General features: G+C 44.4%; 1 protein-coding gene across 3 annotated transcripts in view; it reads right to left on the bottom strand.

Annotated features, from left to right (window-relative positions):
• Positions 1-2,859: 2,859 nt before the first annotated feature.
• Positions 2,860-16,906, bottom strand: part of TFAP2B (transcription factor AP-2 beta) — a 29,162-nt gene continuing 15,115 nt past the window's right edge. Inside the window, exons 6-10 of one of the 3 annotated variants that reach the window (XR_004245727.2) lie at positions 14,197-14,416; positions 12,386-12,504; positions 10,181-10,322; positions 6,015-7,375; positions 2,961-4,768 (exon numbers count right to left, since the gene is read on the bottom strand). Coding sequence is in view for 2 of the 3 variants with exons in the window: in XM_032141077.1 (XP_031996968.1) it covers positions 7,075-7,375; positions 10,181-10,322; positions 12,386-12,504; positions 14,197-14,416 (782 nt within the window). In the remaining variant the exon portion in view is untranslated. Of the gene's footprint in view, positions 7,376-10,180; positions 10,323-12,385; positions 12,505-14,196; positions 14,417-16,906 lie in introns of all 3 variants that reach the window. The other 2 variants (XM_032141077.1, XM_032141075.2) reach the window with 2 other exon arrangements.

Genomic DNA, 16,906 nt, shown 5'->3' with positions numbered 1-16,906 from the left:
GCGCGGTTCGTTGGCCCGCAGTCCCTGTGCCCAGAGCGTGTGTTATTACCCAGTCTCCCAACTGGTGTCGGTGATTGAGCTCTGGAAACCTGAAGACAGTGGGAGTGCGCCGGCATGTGACCCAGGGGAGGGGCATAGCGGGACCCAGGCCGGGAAAGTAGACCTGGGGAGATGTTTGACTGACCTCATCCTGAGTAAGCCCATGGGGTTATTTATGAGGCCTGATTTAAAGTAGTGGCTGCCAGGAAAGTGAAAAAGGAGCTCACCTCAAGCTATGAGAGGAGCTACAGTCGCAAGAATGCTGTTTATGACTATATAAATCACCGTGGAGCGTGTGATGGGAAATATGGAGACTGCGAGTTTAGGATAGAAACAAGGAAACAAAGTCAAGAAGGAAAAATGAGTTTTCGCCCTCCCTTTTTTATCCACTCCCTCTGACCGCGCGCAGTTCCTCCCTCCCCTAGGAGGCCGCGATCCCGGCGGGGAGGAACGGGAGGAGAGCGCACCCCCCCGTCGTGGGTCGAGTCTGCCCGAGTCTTCCCCAAGTTTACACCAGGATCGTTAGAGAGCCAGGGAATACATGTAAATAAACAACTTGGAAGATTTATGGGAAGGAGTTCAATTTTATAGGACTGTATTTATAGAGCAAGCGCTGGCTCACTTATAAATAGATTAATGGGAAGCTAAAATTAATGGACTTGTGAGCTGCACGTTTAATTTCTGAGGCTTCAACATGACAGACAACCGCCCTCGAAGTCCAAGCATGGAAGGCAGCTTGCCCCGAGAAGCCGTGAGCGCCCTCAGGAAAGGACACTTACCACCGGGCCAACAACTCTCAGGTGGCTCCTAACTCTGGCGCCCAGGGTTCCTGGGGAGGAACCCTACCGAACTGTTATTTGCAAATGAAGAAAAGGAATGTGGCTTCATAAAAAAAAAAATCGAGTCTTCCTTCCCGCACTATTTTTAATCAAGCCCTTAACCCGCTAACACGGGCCGGCGGGTGCGTTGTGGGGCACCGTAAGTCGCCCACCGGATCTGGCGGTCTCAGGATCCCCGCACTGGGCCGGTCAACGACCTAGAGGTTCTAGCTACTGCTCTTTCCTTACTCCCTCTACAGCCTCCTAACACTGTAACAAAGGGGCCGGGGAGCTGTGACACGCAGCCCAGGGCTGTCTTAGTCAAGGCTGTCTCCAGCTTCCAACCCCTTTTCTTTCCCTTTTTGGTTCTTCTTGGCAGGTCTTTCCTTCAGTTATTTTCAGGCTCCTCAAAATCTTGGGTTTTACTTACTAAAGGTGATTGTTTCAGACCCTCTCTTTGCCAAGTGGCGGTGGTGGGTAGGAGTATCCTGGAGCTTACCTGTGGGATAATAGATTGCAGGTCGGTTTATCAAGGGCTCGTGCTAACCTTGAGCAGGAAAAATTGCCATAGGATATGGAAATTACCCACCACCTGCTTTGTATAATCCCAGTGGTAACCAACTCCCATCCTCTGTAAAGCAAATGAAAAGGACACTCAATGTAACAATTGAACCAGAGAATAAAACATATCTATTTTTTTCTAGATAAATGTATGTCCTCATAAGAACACATCCCTTGGTTTTCTCTGCTTCCTTGTTTCCTTTTATTCCCCCCCCATTTTTTTTATTTTTGCTTTTCTTTGATTCCACTATTTATAGTTCTAGCCATGATCTTCCTGCTTTTAATTAATAGGACAGGAAGGGGGAAATCTCACATAGAGCAGATTCCATTGTTCCTTCTGCCTTTCCCTATAGGGAAGTCCAATTGAAAAAGATTCATGTTTAAAAACAGAAAATTGGTATGGGAGGCATATTATTAACTGAAAACAAACTATATGCTAAGCACTCTTATATATAAATCTGGGATCATCATGATTTAACGTTTCCAATTATCCTTAAACTCATATACAGTTTGCTGTTTCTGCTTTTTATAATTAAACTATAGGCAATATTGATGAAGTAAAGGACCTTAAGAGGTCCATATTTATTTTTATGGATAAAGACCTCGAGGCACAAAAAGGAACAGTGACTCATCCAAACTGTATAACATCGTGGATGATTTTGCTTTCCTGGCCTCAAGGAAGACACCTAAGCCTTGGAATAAAATACAGATTGAGACGATGTTTGATCACTGCAGCCCATTAGGGCCTGGCTGAAGCCTATTAACCCAGGTGTGAAAAGCTCTGGCTTCTCTAGGCAGCCTCTGAGCTTAATGTAGGAGCCCCCCAACTTCCTAAGACATGTACACTTTTTTCCTCTTCTCAATTGAGGGAGCTTTTTCCTCCATTGTTTATGGAGGGCCTTGCACTGCTAATGAGATCAGGGTCAGGTTCAATCCTGAAATGGGGGTTAACTCCTTCATATCCCAAGTTGAGGGGTGCAGGAGCCCACACCCAGCCCTGAAGACTTCTCTTGCACCGTGCACCATCTCCTTCTTAGAACACCATGCCAGAATGCCAACCCACGAACAGTGGGAAGGGAGCATCATCTCTGACAGCGACCCAGAGTCCTCTAGTTACCTGGGAAGTAAATCTGACTCCTCGATTTGTAAAGGGCAGAAGAAACCAAAAGATTCAGTTAACATTAGCTTTTATTGCAAATCTGGTTAGAAATAGGAGAAAAGAATGTAAATTTGGAATTTAAAAAATCAAAAACACTTCCTAGTGAAAAAAGTGTTCATTTTTCTGAGAAGCAAAATTTGTTATATTTCTGTTGTAATGAAAGCGCTGTGGGTGCTTCGGTGGGGGAGGACAAAAAGTAAAAACTTCTTCTTATACTTTTCCTCTGTTGGTAGAATTAAAAACATTGTCCACATTTAAGAAACTGAAGATGAAAACACAACAAAAACACAACAATCTTTTTATTTATGTAAATCAGATTAACACTGAACAATAAACCAATTTCTACCCATTACCATAACAGCTTGTTTATAAAGAACAGAAAAATTCAGATAGGATTCTATCTAGGGTCAAGCGGTTTTTTAACCACCCATTCACAGAGGTATAGATTCACAGATAAATAATCCCAAACTACTTGCTCGCCATATTTACACATTCCCATTAAATTAAGCATAAATAAATATATACAAACTTAACATGAATACCCTCCAGAGCTCTTCTCGTGAAGAGTCAATAGATTGATATTTCTTGATTGTGTGGCAAAAACGATGTTAGAGAATTAGAGACCAACTCAAAAGAGGAGTCGATTTTGGCATTTAAAGAAGGATAGTGTTCATTCCGTTAAAAAAAAAAATTGATACTTTTTTTTTTAAGCCAGTAATTTCACATCGTCAAAGGTGGGGAAACGCCGTTTGGGCTCTTGAGGCAACATCAGATGGTTTAAGGTTATTTCCTTTCCACATAATGTATTACAAGTACAGGATATCAGATGTGATGACAAATTCTCTATAAACACTCTTAACTAGGAACGCATTGTAGCAGAGGAACAGTGTGTAGATAAGCTCGAGGTTTCGAGTTTTCCATTCGGCCAAAGTTTTCATAGGATATGAAATAATTGCTTGAGAGAAAGTGGCTTCCTTGGCCAAAGAAAACAAAGCAGCCAGGTCTTTGAAAGCCTCTTCGGTTCTTTAAGTGGGAGTGGAGAAAGCTATGGGTGTGGAGGCCAGAAAGAAGGAAAGAAAATGCAAGGTAATTGGGGGTGTAGGAGTGAAGGTGGTGGGGAAAGGGGGCAGAAAGTTACCTTCCCACTTTGGGGGAGAAGTTAAAGATCTTTTTAGATGACGGAATCCTCACCCAAACAGGACATTTCTTGCTCCCCAGAGACCTACAATACGTGCAGGAGGTGGCAGGGTTAGGCAGAGAATGGTCTGGAGATCTTTGGAACCTTTAAAAGAACTTGCGAAGTGGAAAGTGTGAAGGCAGCACTGCCACATCCTGACTCCTCCTGTCTTTCGCTATTTTGTTTTGGGACTGAGCGTTTAGGAGTGGGCAGGGACCAAATGTCTGAAGAGTGCAGGGGCCAGGGGGGAGAGCTGCAACTCACCTGTTTGGTTTGAAAACAAAGCTCAAAGGGGCTTGCCTTAAACGTTTCCCTTGATTTAAAAGGCAAACTATTGCGTTAATCCTACTGTTTATTGATTTATAGGCCCAAGGAAACCAAATCTTTTAATAACTCAATTATCAGATAAATGTAGCGGGCCCGGCTAAGGAAAGCAAGGGGGCAGGGGTCCTACATGAAAGGAGAAGTGAGGGAGGGAGAAGGGGTAGTGGGCTCACTCCACGAAACGGAGTTGGGGGCGCAAAAGGTTCTATCTCGCTGGAGCAAGGAGGAACACACAAATGAGGGCGTCTGGCAATGAAGGTACCCTGCTTTGGCAAGTAAGACAATTCCCATCCCATCTCCCCGCTTTAGGATTGTGAAGGTGGGGTGTTTCCGTACTGGCAGAGGTGGAGGAGGGGAAGCTTCGGATTCCTTGGATATTTCTAGGCCACTCTCCCTCCAGGAGCAGGCGCCCGGGGTGGCCGCTGGCAGCGCTGGGAGCCCTCTCCACCTGCAGCCCACCGGGCGCCGCCCCATTACCTACTGGAGAATGGGGTTTTCTCGGTCGCCTTAGCCCTTAGGGTGAAACCGAGAGCGGGAAGGGCCCGCGCAGTCGGCAGCCCCTCCAGAGGCTGATTCTATGTCCTCAACACGACTGGGCGCCTGTGGCCCACACGCTCTCAGGACCTGCACAGTAAGAGCAAGGCGCGTCCATCGCGTCTCTCGCACGTCACACGCGTGGGGCGCGTTGCCCTGCAAGGAAAGGAGACGATCGTTTTCAGTGTGGTCTCTCCTGGCCTTGTGCAATCAGAACACATCTAATGCGATCGGCCAGGCTCTCGGACGAAGGCGCAGGCCTCTGAGCTGGGAAAAGAGAGTGACTACACTCTCCATAACGTCTAGTTCTTGGCCATTGTATTCCTCTCAACAGTTCTAGGGCTGGGCCCTGAAGATCAGAAGTGCTAAACGAAGCTAGGGGTTGGAGATGGGCTGCAGTGTGGCCCTAACAATTGCTTGGGCCCTTTTGGTGACCTGAGACCAGCTTCCTAACTTCCCCTTCCTCTTTCAATAAAAATGGGCAAAGCTCTGAGCAGGTTCCTAAAACCCCAACCCAATCCCCACCCCTCCAGTCCCCACCCCCACCAAGGCAAGCCGGGAGGGGCGCAAAACCGGGAGTCCTGGATAATTGAGTGGGTCCTAACTATAAATCCTGCAGAACAACATCTATATCGTTATCTTTGAGGGGTATTGCAAAGATCTTGTCTACTTTGTTAAATAGGTGAGTGTATCTACACTATATTTAGAGACCTCTCTCATTCACCCCTGTCCTGGGATAATTTCTCACTGCTCTTGCGGAGGTGCAGACAATGGATTCCAGATCTTATTTCATGATAATGCAAAGATGGAGCCCAAGAAAGGAGCTGCGCTGCCAGAAGTGAGAAATATTAAATGCATGAAACTTTATCCACTGGGAATAGTCCCAATGTATCCAGACGGTAAAAATCAAAGCTGAAATACATCTCCCTTCACTTTGCATTATTTTGCCATTATATGCCAAAACAAGCGCACGTCTGGGAGGGAAAAATGCCTCATTCATAAAGCATCTTTTAAGAAAGCAATTGTTACAGAAATGTGGGCGCTTGTGCCGCCCTCCTCCCCACGTCCACTCGTAAAGCTGCTTCTTTCCTCGCTTAAACAGCAATCACCAAAGAACCCAGGGAAATCAAATCAGTTTTAAATGCAGGGCAATACTATTAGAATATAGGGATCTAAGAATCCTTACTCTTTTCCCTTAAAATTCATTTTGCAGACCCCCTCCCCTGCCACCTCCACCGGAATTGGAGTGTTGAGGAATGTTAGCATGTAGATTCAAAGCTGCTTCCATCATATTGGCCACTTTCTAAATTATTCCCTTTGAGCTTCTTTAAAGAAGTGCACCTGCAGAATTCTGACACACAGGCTTTGATTAAAAAGGGATCGGATTTTTTTTTCTCTGTACCTTATAGATTGTGTAGGAAGCCCAAGTCCTCTTTGAAGAAGCTCATAAACCATGCGGGCAAAGCTTTGGAAAACAGAAGAGAATGAAATGGTACATACCCCTCCGAAGGAATTACATACTAATCAACGTATTCATAGTGTGTGTGTGTGTGTGTGTGTTTACTATAGTTCATAAAATTAGTATATGACACAAATATAATAAATGTGAGATTCTCTCTATGCAGATGCTGGCAAGGCTGGGAGCTAGTAACATTTCTGAAAGGAACTGATGATGAGTCTGAATCAACTTATTGGTCCGGATTTTCCTCAGCCTCCAGAACCTGCTCTGTCGGCCGGCACGAAAAACTGCAGCCTCTGCCTGGTCTCCGCAGGCCTCCCGCCCCGCCCTCGCCCTCCCTAATTATGCAAGCGGCCGGGGAGCCGGTCCCGGTGAGTTAAGATCGCAGGGCTGGGAGGGGGGGTACCGAGAGGACTGAAACAACGCAAAAGGGCCAACCACACTCGTTTTCATCCCAGAAGATTCCCGTAACAATCTGAGGAAGGGAGGGTAACATGGAAAAGGGTGGCTGGGAGACGGGTGAGGTGAGATGGAGGGCGGGGACTGCGAGAGAGTTTCCTAAAAATATATTTAAAATTAAAAAGTTCGTGCGTCTCAGTCAACCAGCTCTCAAAGCATTGACACCAACGTTTCTCCGATTTTCTTCCAATAAGTTAGCGTTTTTCTCATGTTTAGTCTTATGTTTATTTTCCAAAGGGAAGGGGAAATCATGGTTTTCTTTTATTATCAGTATTACTAAACTCGAAAGAACCGAAGTGGAAAATCCGGACGGTTGTCTCCAAGTGTATCTTGAAATAGACACCGAGAACCGATATTGTTGCTCCGTTGTACGCCTCAGTTTTTTTTAAGGTATTTAGCTTTTTTTTTTTAATTTTGATTGTATGTGTGTTCTACCTAATATAATTCTTCCAAAGCCAATCCAATATTTTAAAGCTAAAATTAAATTTTTGTCTGTTTTTCCTTTTGTATTTAAAACATTTTTCCTTCTTTTTTTAAAAATTTTTCATTTCCTGTGTTTCTCCTCCTTGTCGCCAGTTTTACTACCTGGGCCTTCCCCAGACGTGTGCCTGTTAGTGGTGCTGTTGTTCAAGAACATCTTGTCCATGCCTTTGAGCGCCTCGGTGAGATAGTTCTGCAGGGCCGTGAGCGCGGCGCAAATGGCCGGGGCGCCGAAGCCGTGCGTGATGAGGCTGAAGTGCGTGAGGCAGCTCTGGATCCCCGGCTCCAGGATGGGGCTGGGTCGGCTGTTCCCGATCGGTGTCCTGTCCTGCGCCAGTAGATCCGTAAATTCTTTACAAAGTTGCCTGCAAAGGGGTGGGCGAGGCACAGAAAATCACCCTCAGTGTCGTTGTCATTGGCATTAGAAAGGAGACGCTCACACAAGCCCAGAGGCGCCGGGTCACCGAAGAGCGAGGCTAATGTGGGCGATTCCGCTCTGTTTCCTTTCCCAGCGCTCTCCCTTCTCGAGCAGCTGGGACTGAAAGGAAAGCGGGGGTGGGGAGGTAATGCACCCCTTCCACCCCAAAGCCTTGCCTTCCCCCGACTTCAGCCTTTTTCCCCTCCATTCCAGGACCGCGTGGACTCTGCTTTGGGACATTCGCTAGGCTTTAGCGGTTGATTTTGAATACTTCATAATGTTGAGCTCTTACCTGGCGTTTCTTTTGAGCTATTTCCCCCGCGTCCCTCCCACCTCTCCAACCTCTTGGTGATCAGGAGCAAAAAGCCCTGAAAGATTTAGGCCCCTCGGCCACAAGCCTATCCCTGGCACTGAAGCAGATTGCTGGAGCCTTCCATGGCTCAGGGCAAGAAACTGTTTATTCTAGAGAGTGCTGATTCCATTCAAAGCAAAAACCTGTTTACCTGCAGCATTGGGGGAGGGAGATAGTTTGTGCCTTTCCTCCCTTTCTTTCTTCTAAGTGTAGGGTACTGAAAATCTTTGTATAACCAGACTGTTGTCAATATAAAAGGATCCCATATAGTATAAACAAAACCTAAAGGTAGGCTGTTAAGACACTAGGGAGGATAGATTTTTATTTGTTGAAGGTTTTTATTTCCTCAAGCCACCTACAATTTAGAGCAATCTCCCAGCCTTAGAAATCCTGCGTGCCTACCTATGGATTGAGCTTATTTGAGAAATTTTAATATAGGAGCTGGATGGGATGGTTTTAGCCCTAAAGGTCAAATGGCTGGCAGGCAGACACACAGCATCCCAAAGGCCACAGCTTTTCATAGATGGGCAGATTTCTCATGTCCACCTGCCTGTACCCAGCCTATGGGTCTGTGGGGTTTAGAAAAAAAACAAACCTACAGCACCCCAGTCCTAGACCCACAATAGGTTGGCCTGACTGACAGATACCTGGCCACACCTGGCCTAGCCAACAGGTAAACAGGGCAGGTGATTGGACTCGAAGAACCCTGGGGCATCCTTTCCTAGGATGCTGCCACTTTGGGATAGTGGCTAAATCTGATAAGGAATACCATCCAGTCACAGCAGCTAAACAGTTGCTGCTTTTAAGGTGGGTGGATAGGGAACACTAACAGGCACCCTCGATTCTCCCTTTGAAATACACACATACATCCTCACAATCAGGAAGAAATAGATAAGCGTTCTGACCAAAGTGGGGCAGTTTTTAAGCTCTTAAGAGGTACACCTTAGAAACACCTGTGGGGTTCAAACACACACTCCCAGGCCCCCACCTCCAGTAATTCCAATTTAGAAGATTTGAGGACAGCCCCATACAGAAATGTCTTGAAAAAGCTCACCAGCTGATTCTGATACCCTAGGTTCAGAAGTGCTGGTCTAAGAGAAGCCACAGTGCTTGGACAGGGAGTAGTTAGATGCATACTTTAGAGAAATGAGAGTCATTTGTGGGTCCTATCTGTCCTATCTGATTTATACACTTTGGTTTTATTTTTTTCCCTAAAGTACCCTTCCTCTTTTGTAAAGCACAACTGATCCCCCACCCCCACCCCCACCCCGCACCTCACCAGACACCAGTGCAAGGGGTAGGAGGGCAATCTACTGACAAATATCTATTATACTGCTGGTGGATACAGCAGATGAAAACCTTCAAGAAAGAGGGTGGATGCCAGGTTTTGATCATTGGGAGAGATGGGTAAAGTCTTTCCTTAAGTTTGTACTCATTACCAAAGTGCCAAAAAAGATATTCTGAACTGAGGAGAACAAATGCTTAGAGTCAAACATTTTAAATCTTCAAAGCCCAAACCAGGGTCTGTAAGCAATTAAAGTTCTGGGACATTAATATTTTTTGACCCTGCGGAAAGGGGCAATCAAATTCCAATCACGTCTCAAAAACATCTGGACAAATTTGAGCAAATGATTTTTCAGCCTTCCATATATTTCTTTAAATTACGCTGTCAACGGGACAAACCGCGTCCTCCAGCACTAAATAAATGAGCGCCGCTGTTTGGGCCGCGCCTGCAAGAGAAACGTGCGGGCGCACGCAGCGCCGCCCACTGCAGGCCTGAGCCGGCCATAAAACACCAACAATATGACACTGAAGCCAAAGACAGGAGTAAATCAAATAAATAGAAAACCCACTGTAAAAGTTCAAATGAGCTCTAGACCTAAATTTAGCCAGAGATTTACTATTTTCCCCTCTGGAGTTGTAGTAAATTTTACAAGTCTGTGGAAGATGACAAACAGCAACATTGGAAACGGAGTAATTAGAGCTGTGGGTAGAGATGGGTACACGTGGGTTTTATAGACACCCTGAGCGAGCCCACATGGCTATGTGGCTACGACAGAGAGATAGATGTGAAATCCAGGCAGAAAAATGCACCTTCGGATCCAGGGAAGAGCTGGAACAAGAACTCACTCAGAAAAGATCTGCCTGACATCCCCAGAGTGATAGAAGAGAATTGTAAGAAGCCTGGATTCGGATTAACAAAGCCATTTTCCCCAGAGAGGACACCTGAGACACACCTGTAGCCCATCAACTCTGCCCACCTTGCTTGCCAGAGGCTGCAAATGCTACTTGTAGACAACCCTCTGGATTCTTTCTCTGCCCCTCCCCATCACCTACTCCAAAGTCGGGCGGCCTAGCCAGCTGGGAGTGAGATGAGGGCCCAGAGTCTAATAAACTCACTTGGTGGCCAACAGCATATTCTTTCGGGAGTGCAGGTCACTCGGGTCTGTGTGCTGCCGGTTCAAATACTCAGAGACGGCTTTGGCGGGAAACTCCGTTTCGCAAATGTACCCAAAATCCCGAGCTAAGTGAACAGCTTCTCCTGAAAAAGAGAGCAGTAAAGGTAATAATCAGCACCCAGGCCCTAAATATCCCAGGGCAGGAGACATTCCTTTGTCAGCTTTGTTAGTATTTCCAGAGAAGGCCAGCTGTTGGAGCCAAAAGCAAAGGTGAGAGATGCCTAAAGGAAAAATGATTCTCAAGCTATAATTAAAACTGGTGGGACCAACTTTGCTCCTGTCTCTCTTTCCTGCCTTTCCCTGAGCCAAGTCCTAGCTAGACATCGCCTGAATAGCTACGGGGTCTCCTACACCCTAATCTTTTTGTCAAGAGCCACCTTATAATTGAATTTGGACATTTGGCTGGACATTTAAACCAGATTCCTCTTTCTTTTTAAAGCACCTGTCACACTTGCTTTAAATAAAATTTAAAAGTCACCATCATCTTGCTACAATTGTATTCCAACAAATATATAAAAACAAGCCCATGTATATATATGTCCACATATATTAAAGACTATATGTAAAATGTATATGGAAAGAGTATTTCTATCTGCAATGAAATAATAATTCTCCTTGTCACTTTTCCTGCTAGTCAAGTTTCAGGTTTCTCCCCTTCAGAGGTTCCTGTCATCATCCTCCTACTTCAGGACTTTTCACTGCACAAAGATGACACAGTAGTTACAGAAAACTGGGGTATCTAAGGTATTACTCAGTTTATGTGAAAGCCCCTTTCAAGTAAAGCATTATTACCCTTTAAACACAGCCTTTTGGGGTTCAAGGAAAGACCCCATATGTGAAAAACAGATATGTTGAAATACCCCATAGCTACATTATTTTTAAGGAGGATGACTTACTTTTAATCATTATTATCACAACAACAAAAGACTTCAGGCATGGTGCTTACAAGGAGTCACAAAACCAAAAACTGCCAAACAAATATTGGAATTTTAGTGGCGTTTCCAGTTTCCTCCCTTCTCCACTAAAATCCCTGTCTTGAGCTAAGGTTACCTTGATTGCTTTTCAAAATGAGGACTATGATATTAGCAATTCCCTGAAGGGTAAAATGTGAAACTTCCAGGCTGAGAGTCAACCACTAGTAAGTGTGGTCTGGAAATTTCAGTGATTCCTGCCTCTGGAGGGTGTTCGGGCCAAGCAACTTTGCCTTAAAAATGGCCAAGTATAAGGCCTGTAACTGTGATGATTAATGATTGCTGCTTAAATATTTTAATGTTCCATCTTCTAAAACCAACTCTCTACAGGAGCGTCATCATATTACACCCATACAAATGGAATTAAAACACAAGACCTACAAGCTAGATGCTAGAGAAAATTCTGCATCTTCCTCTGTTAGGACCATCTGACTGTACTTCATATTATTTCCCACAAATTCAACTGCAGATCTTCTTGTTCTAGACTGTGTAGATGATTTTGTTTATTACATACCACAAATATCATCCCCAAACCCAAACTGATGAGTAAATTATAAGGTGCTTATTGCAATTATCACCCTTTAATTCACAATTGATGAATCTACATTGAAGATAATACCGGACTCCCCTACATATTTCTTCGCCCCTCCTCCCCAATCTTCCCCTAGCTATCATTGGCCTTACTAAGCTATCAATATTTCAATAACGACATGTCCCAGGTAATCTGCAGATTTGGCCCTAGGAGTGACAAAAGTTTTAAAATAACCATTAGGGGTCATGAATGCAATGTGTTTTCTACTACTGACAATTCAAATCTGTCAAGGTGAAGGGCTATAGAATGAATTATTGCTTAAAGAGTTACTCTTGCAAGAGTTCACATAGAGGATGTCCTGCACGTGGCAGCAGGAGTGACCCCTGCTTTGGCTTGGAGGCTGGACCTGAGCACTTTTCAGAGCACAGGAAATCTCATATACTTCCCTTGCCCTGTCTACAACTGCTGGCTTCCTCTAAGTAAAAGGACCTTTGAACCTCTCTCAAGCAGCCGCTTGACATCCAGCTCATAAGAGCACAACAATCACAATGATTTCCAGTTAATCATGAAATGTGTAAAATGTCAGCCTCCAGCCGACAGTTAAGCTCAGCCACTTCGTGAAATGGCCACACATCTTGCTTACCTTCCACCAGAGAGGTGAGTAACGTGACATTTGCTGCTTTGCGCCTGCCCGCGGGTAAATTCAAACCAATTTTTTCTAGCCTTTCTCGCAAAGATCTCCCCCCATTTTTCGATTTGGCTCTGAAATTGCAAGAATTAACATTCTGATTAACCTTAGAGTGTTCCTGAAACAAAGTTTAGACTTAGCAATCTAAAGCCCAGTGGAGCTTGAAGAGGTTTTAACTCGAGGTTAGCACATTTTTCCCCCTTCCTTTTGGTTATTTGCTGATAGTTTGCTGAGGTTTGCTTAATTTCTGCAATACAGAGAAATTTTTTAACTGAGTTTTCTTTTTTTATCTTGTGAGAAAAGAAAAAAAAGGATACCAGATGGGAATAATTAGGTGTAGGTTATGGGTCTAGAGAAGGTAGAAGCTGCACACGCACGTGCATGTTCCTTCCTTGTCATGGAGTCACTGAGGTGAGCAGAAACTGGGCAAGCACAACCTTGCCGAAAAGAGGGAAAGAGCCAAGTGGCTCAGAGAGGAGAGCGCACTTGCTGCAACAGGTGGGCTTTATGAGGAAGGGGTCAAGAGTTGCTGTATATGGTGTTATGTTAAAAGGAGAGAGCAGACTGAAATAGAAATGGTGATGATCATAATAACAGTAAAACTAACACTTTTGGAAGTGTAGTTATGTGATAAGCACTTTATATTGATTATTTTACTTCATCTCAGCAAGTTTATATACACAGGCTTAATGTTCAGGGGGCGACTGGAAACTTCCACACTCTGAGGCTCAAAGCACTCACTTGAAAACTGAATCAAAGGAGAGCAGAGCAAGAGGATTGAAAATGAGAAAGTTTCTGGGTCACACCCTTAATTTCTCCCAATATTCTCCTTGTATGTGCTAAAGTATGGACAAAAGTACAAGTAAAAATCCTCAGTTACTGTCATCTGTTTTGCTGTACTATTCATACAGTCACTTTTAGGAAAGAAAAGGACTGTCAACCCCCCAAAACGGGTTATCTTGGAAAGTTTTGTCTCATACAAAGTCACTTTCATATCAGGGACACTGCCAAAGTGTTCAGGCATTGGCAGGGACTTCAAGGGAGGCATTACATCTTAAGATAAAAGCCACATTCTCTCCCATTTCCACGAGGAGGAGTCAGTCTCTGGGCTGTGGAATACTGTGAAGCACCTGAATGGCTCCCAGGAATACCTATAAATACTTCTAAAGTGGTATTATTGCTATTATTGGTGGTGGTGTTATTGAAGGAGGGATGTCACAAATTTAGAAAAAGAGTTTATCAACCTGGGTTACAGTGCATCAGCAGGTTGAAAGACCAATTTCACTGGGTGCCAACTGCATTTAAAACATGCAATAAAAGAGAAAGAGTACACTGAAGGTATGAAGAGAGTTGCTTCATGAAACTTATGGGTTTTTTTGGGGGGGCGGGGGGGTGTTAGTTTTGCTTTGTACTCAGGCTGGAGAATACCCCCTGAGATGTCCTAGGGGTGAGAGGAAGAGAGACGCCAGGCGCAGGGCCAGGAAAGTGAAAGGTTCCCAGGGCGGCAAAATCTGCGGTAGAACGTGCGCGGCGCGGGCAGGCCTGGGTGCAAGGGCACTAGAGTTTGTGGGCGAGCACGTGGCGGCCGCGGATCCTCACAAGCGCTGCGCGAAAGCAATGCTCGGGCCACCCGGTTGCTAGGCAACTGCGTCAGACTGCAGATTGGGTTTTGCTGGAACCTTCTCCTCACTGTCCAATAAATAAAAACTGGTGGTTTATTTTTATTTGTTTTTTGTTTTTGTTTTTGTTTTTGGTGGTGGGGTTACCTTCTGAGGACTCCGCCGAGGAGAGATGCATTGAGGCATTCAGGAGGCGACAGCCGTCTCTGAACTTCTCCCACAGTTACTTTGTACTTCGAAGTTGAACTGAGCAGAGACAAACGGCCTGGGACGGAGCAAAACACCTCGCCAGTGTTGACAGACATGCCTCCCAGGAAGCCGTCTTTATTCATCATTAGAGAAGTCACCGATTTGGGAGGAACCGGAACTAGAAAGAGAGAAAAAAATTGCCTTAAAGGTGACCAAGTTTCGATCCTGGTGACTGGCTGATAGAATGTGTCTCTGTGTGAGGCCACAGGACAGACGCCAAGTGTAAAGCTGAGGGAGGAAGTGTTTGTTCCAGTGGGGCTGCAGTGCGTTCAGAGTGCTGTCAAAAAACAGACGGCAAAGCCAGACCTCCTCTGGAAACTTACTTCGAGTGTAGACATATGAGTGTCATTTGCTACTGTCCTGCTTACTACCCAAATCAAGAAATCAAACAACCCAGAGTTTGGACTGTGCTGGGAACCAGGCAAATCCTATTCCATCGTGTGCTAACTCTGTGACCTTAGACAGCTGATCGACTCTGTCTGAACCTCCTCAGTTTCCTTATCCGTCTCCTGAGTATAATAATGCCTATCTCATTTGGTGCTGAAGCCTGACGGTGATTATCACCATGCAGTGATATAAAATGGTAATTCCAATGGAAACCCCTTCCTCCTTTCCTATTGGGCCCAGATCTATGGTCATAACTAGAAAGGATAATGAGGCTGGACCCTATCAGATACTATGCCCAAGAACAGACAAATAATACCATTGAGCTGGGGAGCTGGGCCTAAAAGAGCTGCTCAACTCTTTAAAGTAGGCTCCATTCTTCCCTAAGTAATAACAACAGATTCATTTAGAAAGGAACCCAAATGCTCATCTTCAGTGAAAGCAATTCTGCAGTGACATGAATTTTGTTTACAAATTAAAGCACCGGCTGGTGATTGTTTGGAGCAGTTATGATTTACAACAGGTGCCCTGATCAATCAACCAATCACTCTAATTCATATGAGCGGCGGTCTTGCCTTGCCCCAGTTGTTTCTTTTCGGCAAGTAGTTGATAACAAACCGCACTCAAGGTATGTTTTATGCAGAAGTTAATAAGAGTTGACAGCTGGTTGCCACTGCTACCCTGGTGCATTCAGCCTCTCCAGCCTGTATTTCTGCTTAATTGTGTTTCAGTGTCATCTGCATGTCAGAAAGAGGCTAGGCTCAGTGGAACCAGAAGGCTGGGAATGAGGAACAGTCAATCTCCCAGTTCCCTGGCAGTATTGTCCCTTGGACTTCACTGCTTAAGCCCATTTTCTTTATGTAGGTTTTACAGGCCCCTGAACAGGTGACTATACCTCCTGACTTTCCCTGTAACTTTGCTTCTTCCACTGGGATATGAGGCCTCCAAATCTTCATGGTATTTGTTGATCACCAGTCCAAAAAATCTATGGAAACATTCATCTGGTGTGAAAAAAGAGGTTTCCAACCCTACCTATTTGATAAAGTCTATCTCACTCTGTAATTGTGTGGAGGAAAGATATGCTGTTTCTGTCAGCTGGAGCCTAGAACCCTATATATCAAACAAGATGCATAACCTCCCTTCTATGGAACAGACTAACCAATACTGTGTATTTCTCTGTTTATTCTCTCTACCACAGATTCCAGTATACAAACCTCCATAGTTGTTTAGAGACTCCTAAAAGCCAGGTTGGTCCCAAATCTTTTATTTACTGTGAATTTCATTAGATCCTTTACAAACACCTTGTGGAAAAGAGCTTTATTACAAGAGTGGATGAGGAGACTAAAGCATTCCCTTCTGCTACTACCTGGTAGGCACTTTAGGATCTATGGATCTGTCCACAGAGCCCAAAACCTTGTCCCAGATGGATGAATGATGTTGGCAACAGAGTAGATATTCTGCACTGTCATGGGGTGGGGACAGGGGATATAGAAAGGTGTTCCTTCTTTTTTATTTGCCTCATTTTCTCATCAGTGAATCTGATTCCCATTTAAGAATGAATCAATGAAAAGTTGAAGTGTGAATGTTAATCAGATTTGAGTAAAATGTGAAGTTAAAGTCACTTAATAGCCAGGTGATTGGTGGGGGCATATATTTCAATCTATCTTATTCTTCACAACAGTGCTGATATCCATAATTCAGACTCATAGTGAAGGCATTATAAACAAATAATTGACAATCATGGGAGTTGGCATTATGAAAACTTGGAAAAACTTATTTTCCAAAATATAGATGGCCCTTTGTAATTTTAACATTATATGAATTATAGAAATAAATTATATAAAAATCTCACCTCTATACTTAGCAACATATTTATCTCTAAATACTATTTAGAATATTTTTTTAAATAACAACCAACTCCACTAAGCTGAAAGTACTAAATTCAGTTCCTGCTTCCTACAGTGGATAACCAAATACCCACTGAGTATTGGAATCTTACCTGCTTCTCCCTGTCCCAGAAGCTAAACCTCTGGAAAAGCCGGGCCTTTAAAGAAATGTTATAAACCACCCTGTAATTTCGCTATTGTTAATTGCCTGATTCACCTGACAGGAGCTATTTCCTTTGGAGAATGTATATTGCTCACTGCCATGGGTTGAGTACCTTTCTGTATATACATTATCACCTGCATACCCCCAGTCCAGTCAGCTTCTGTCAGTACACTGC

The sequence above is a fragment of the Hylobates moloch genome, unplaced genomic scaffold (genome assembly GCF_009828535.3).
Source record: "Hylobates moloch isolate HMO894 unplaced genomic scaffold, HMol_V3 SCAFFOLD_20, whole genome shotgun sequence".
Lineage (NCBI taxonomy): Eukaryota > Metazoa > Chordata > Mammalia > Primates > Hylobatidae > Hylobates > Hylobates moloch.
This window is presented reverse-complemented; position numbering and strand designations above follow the sequence as displayed.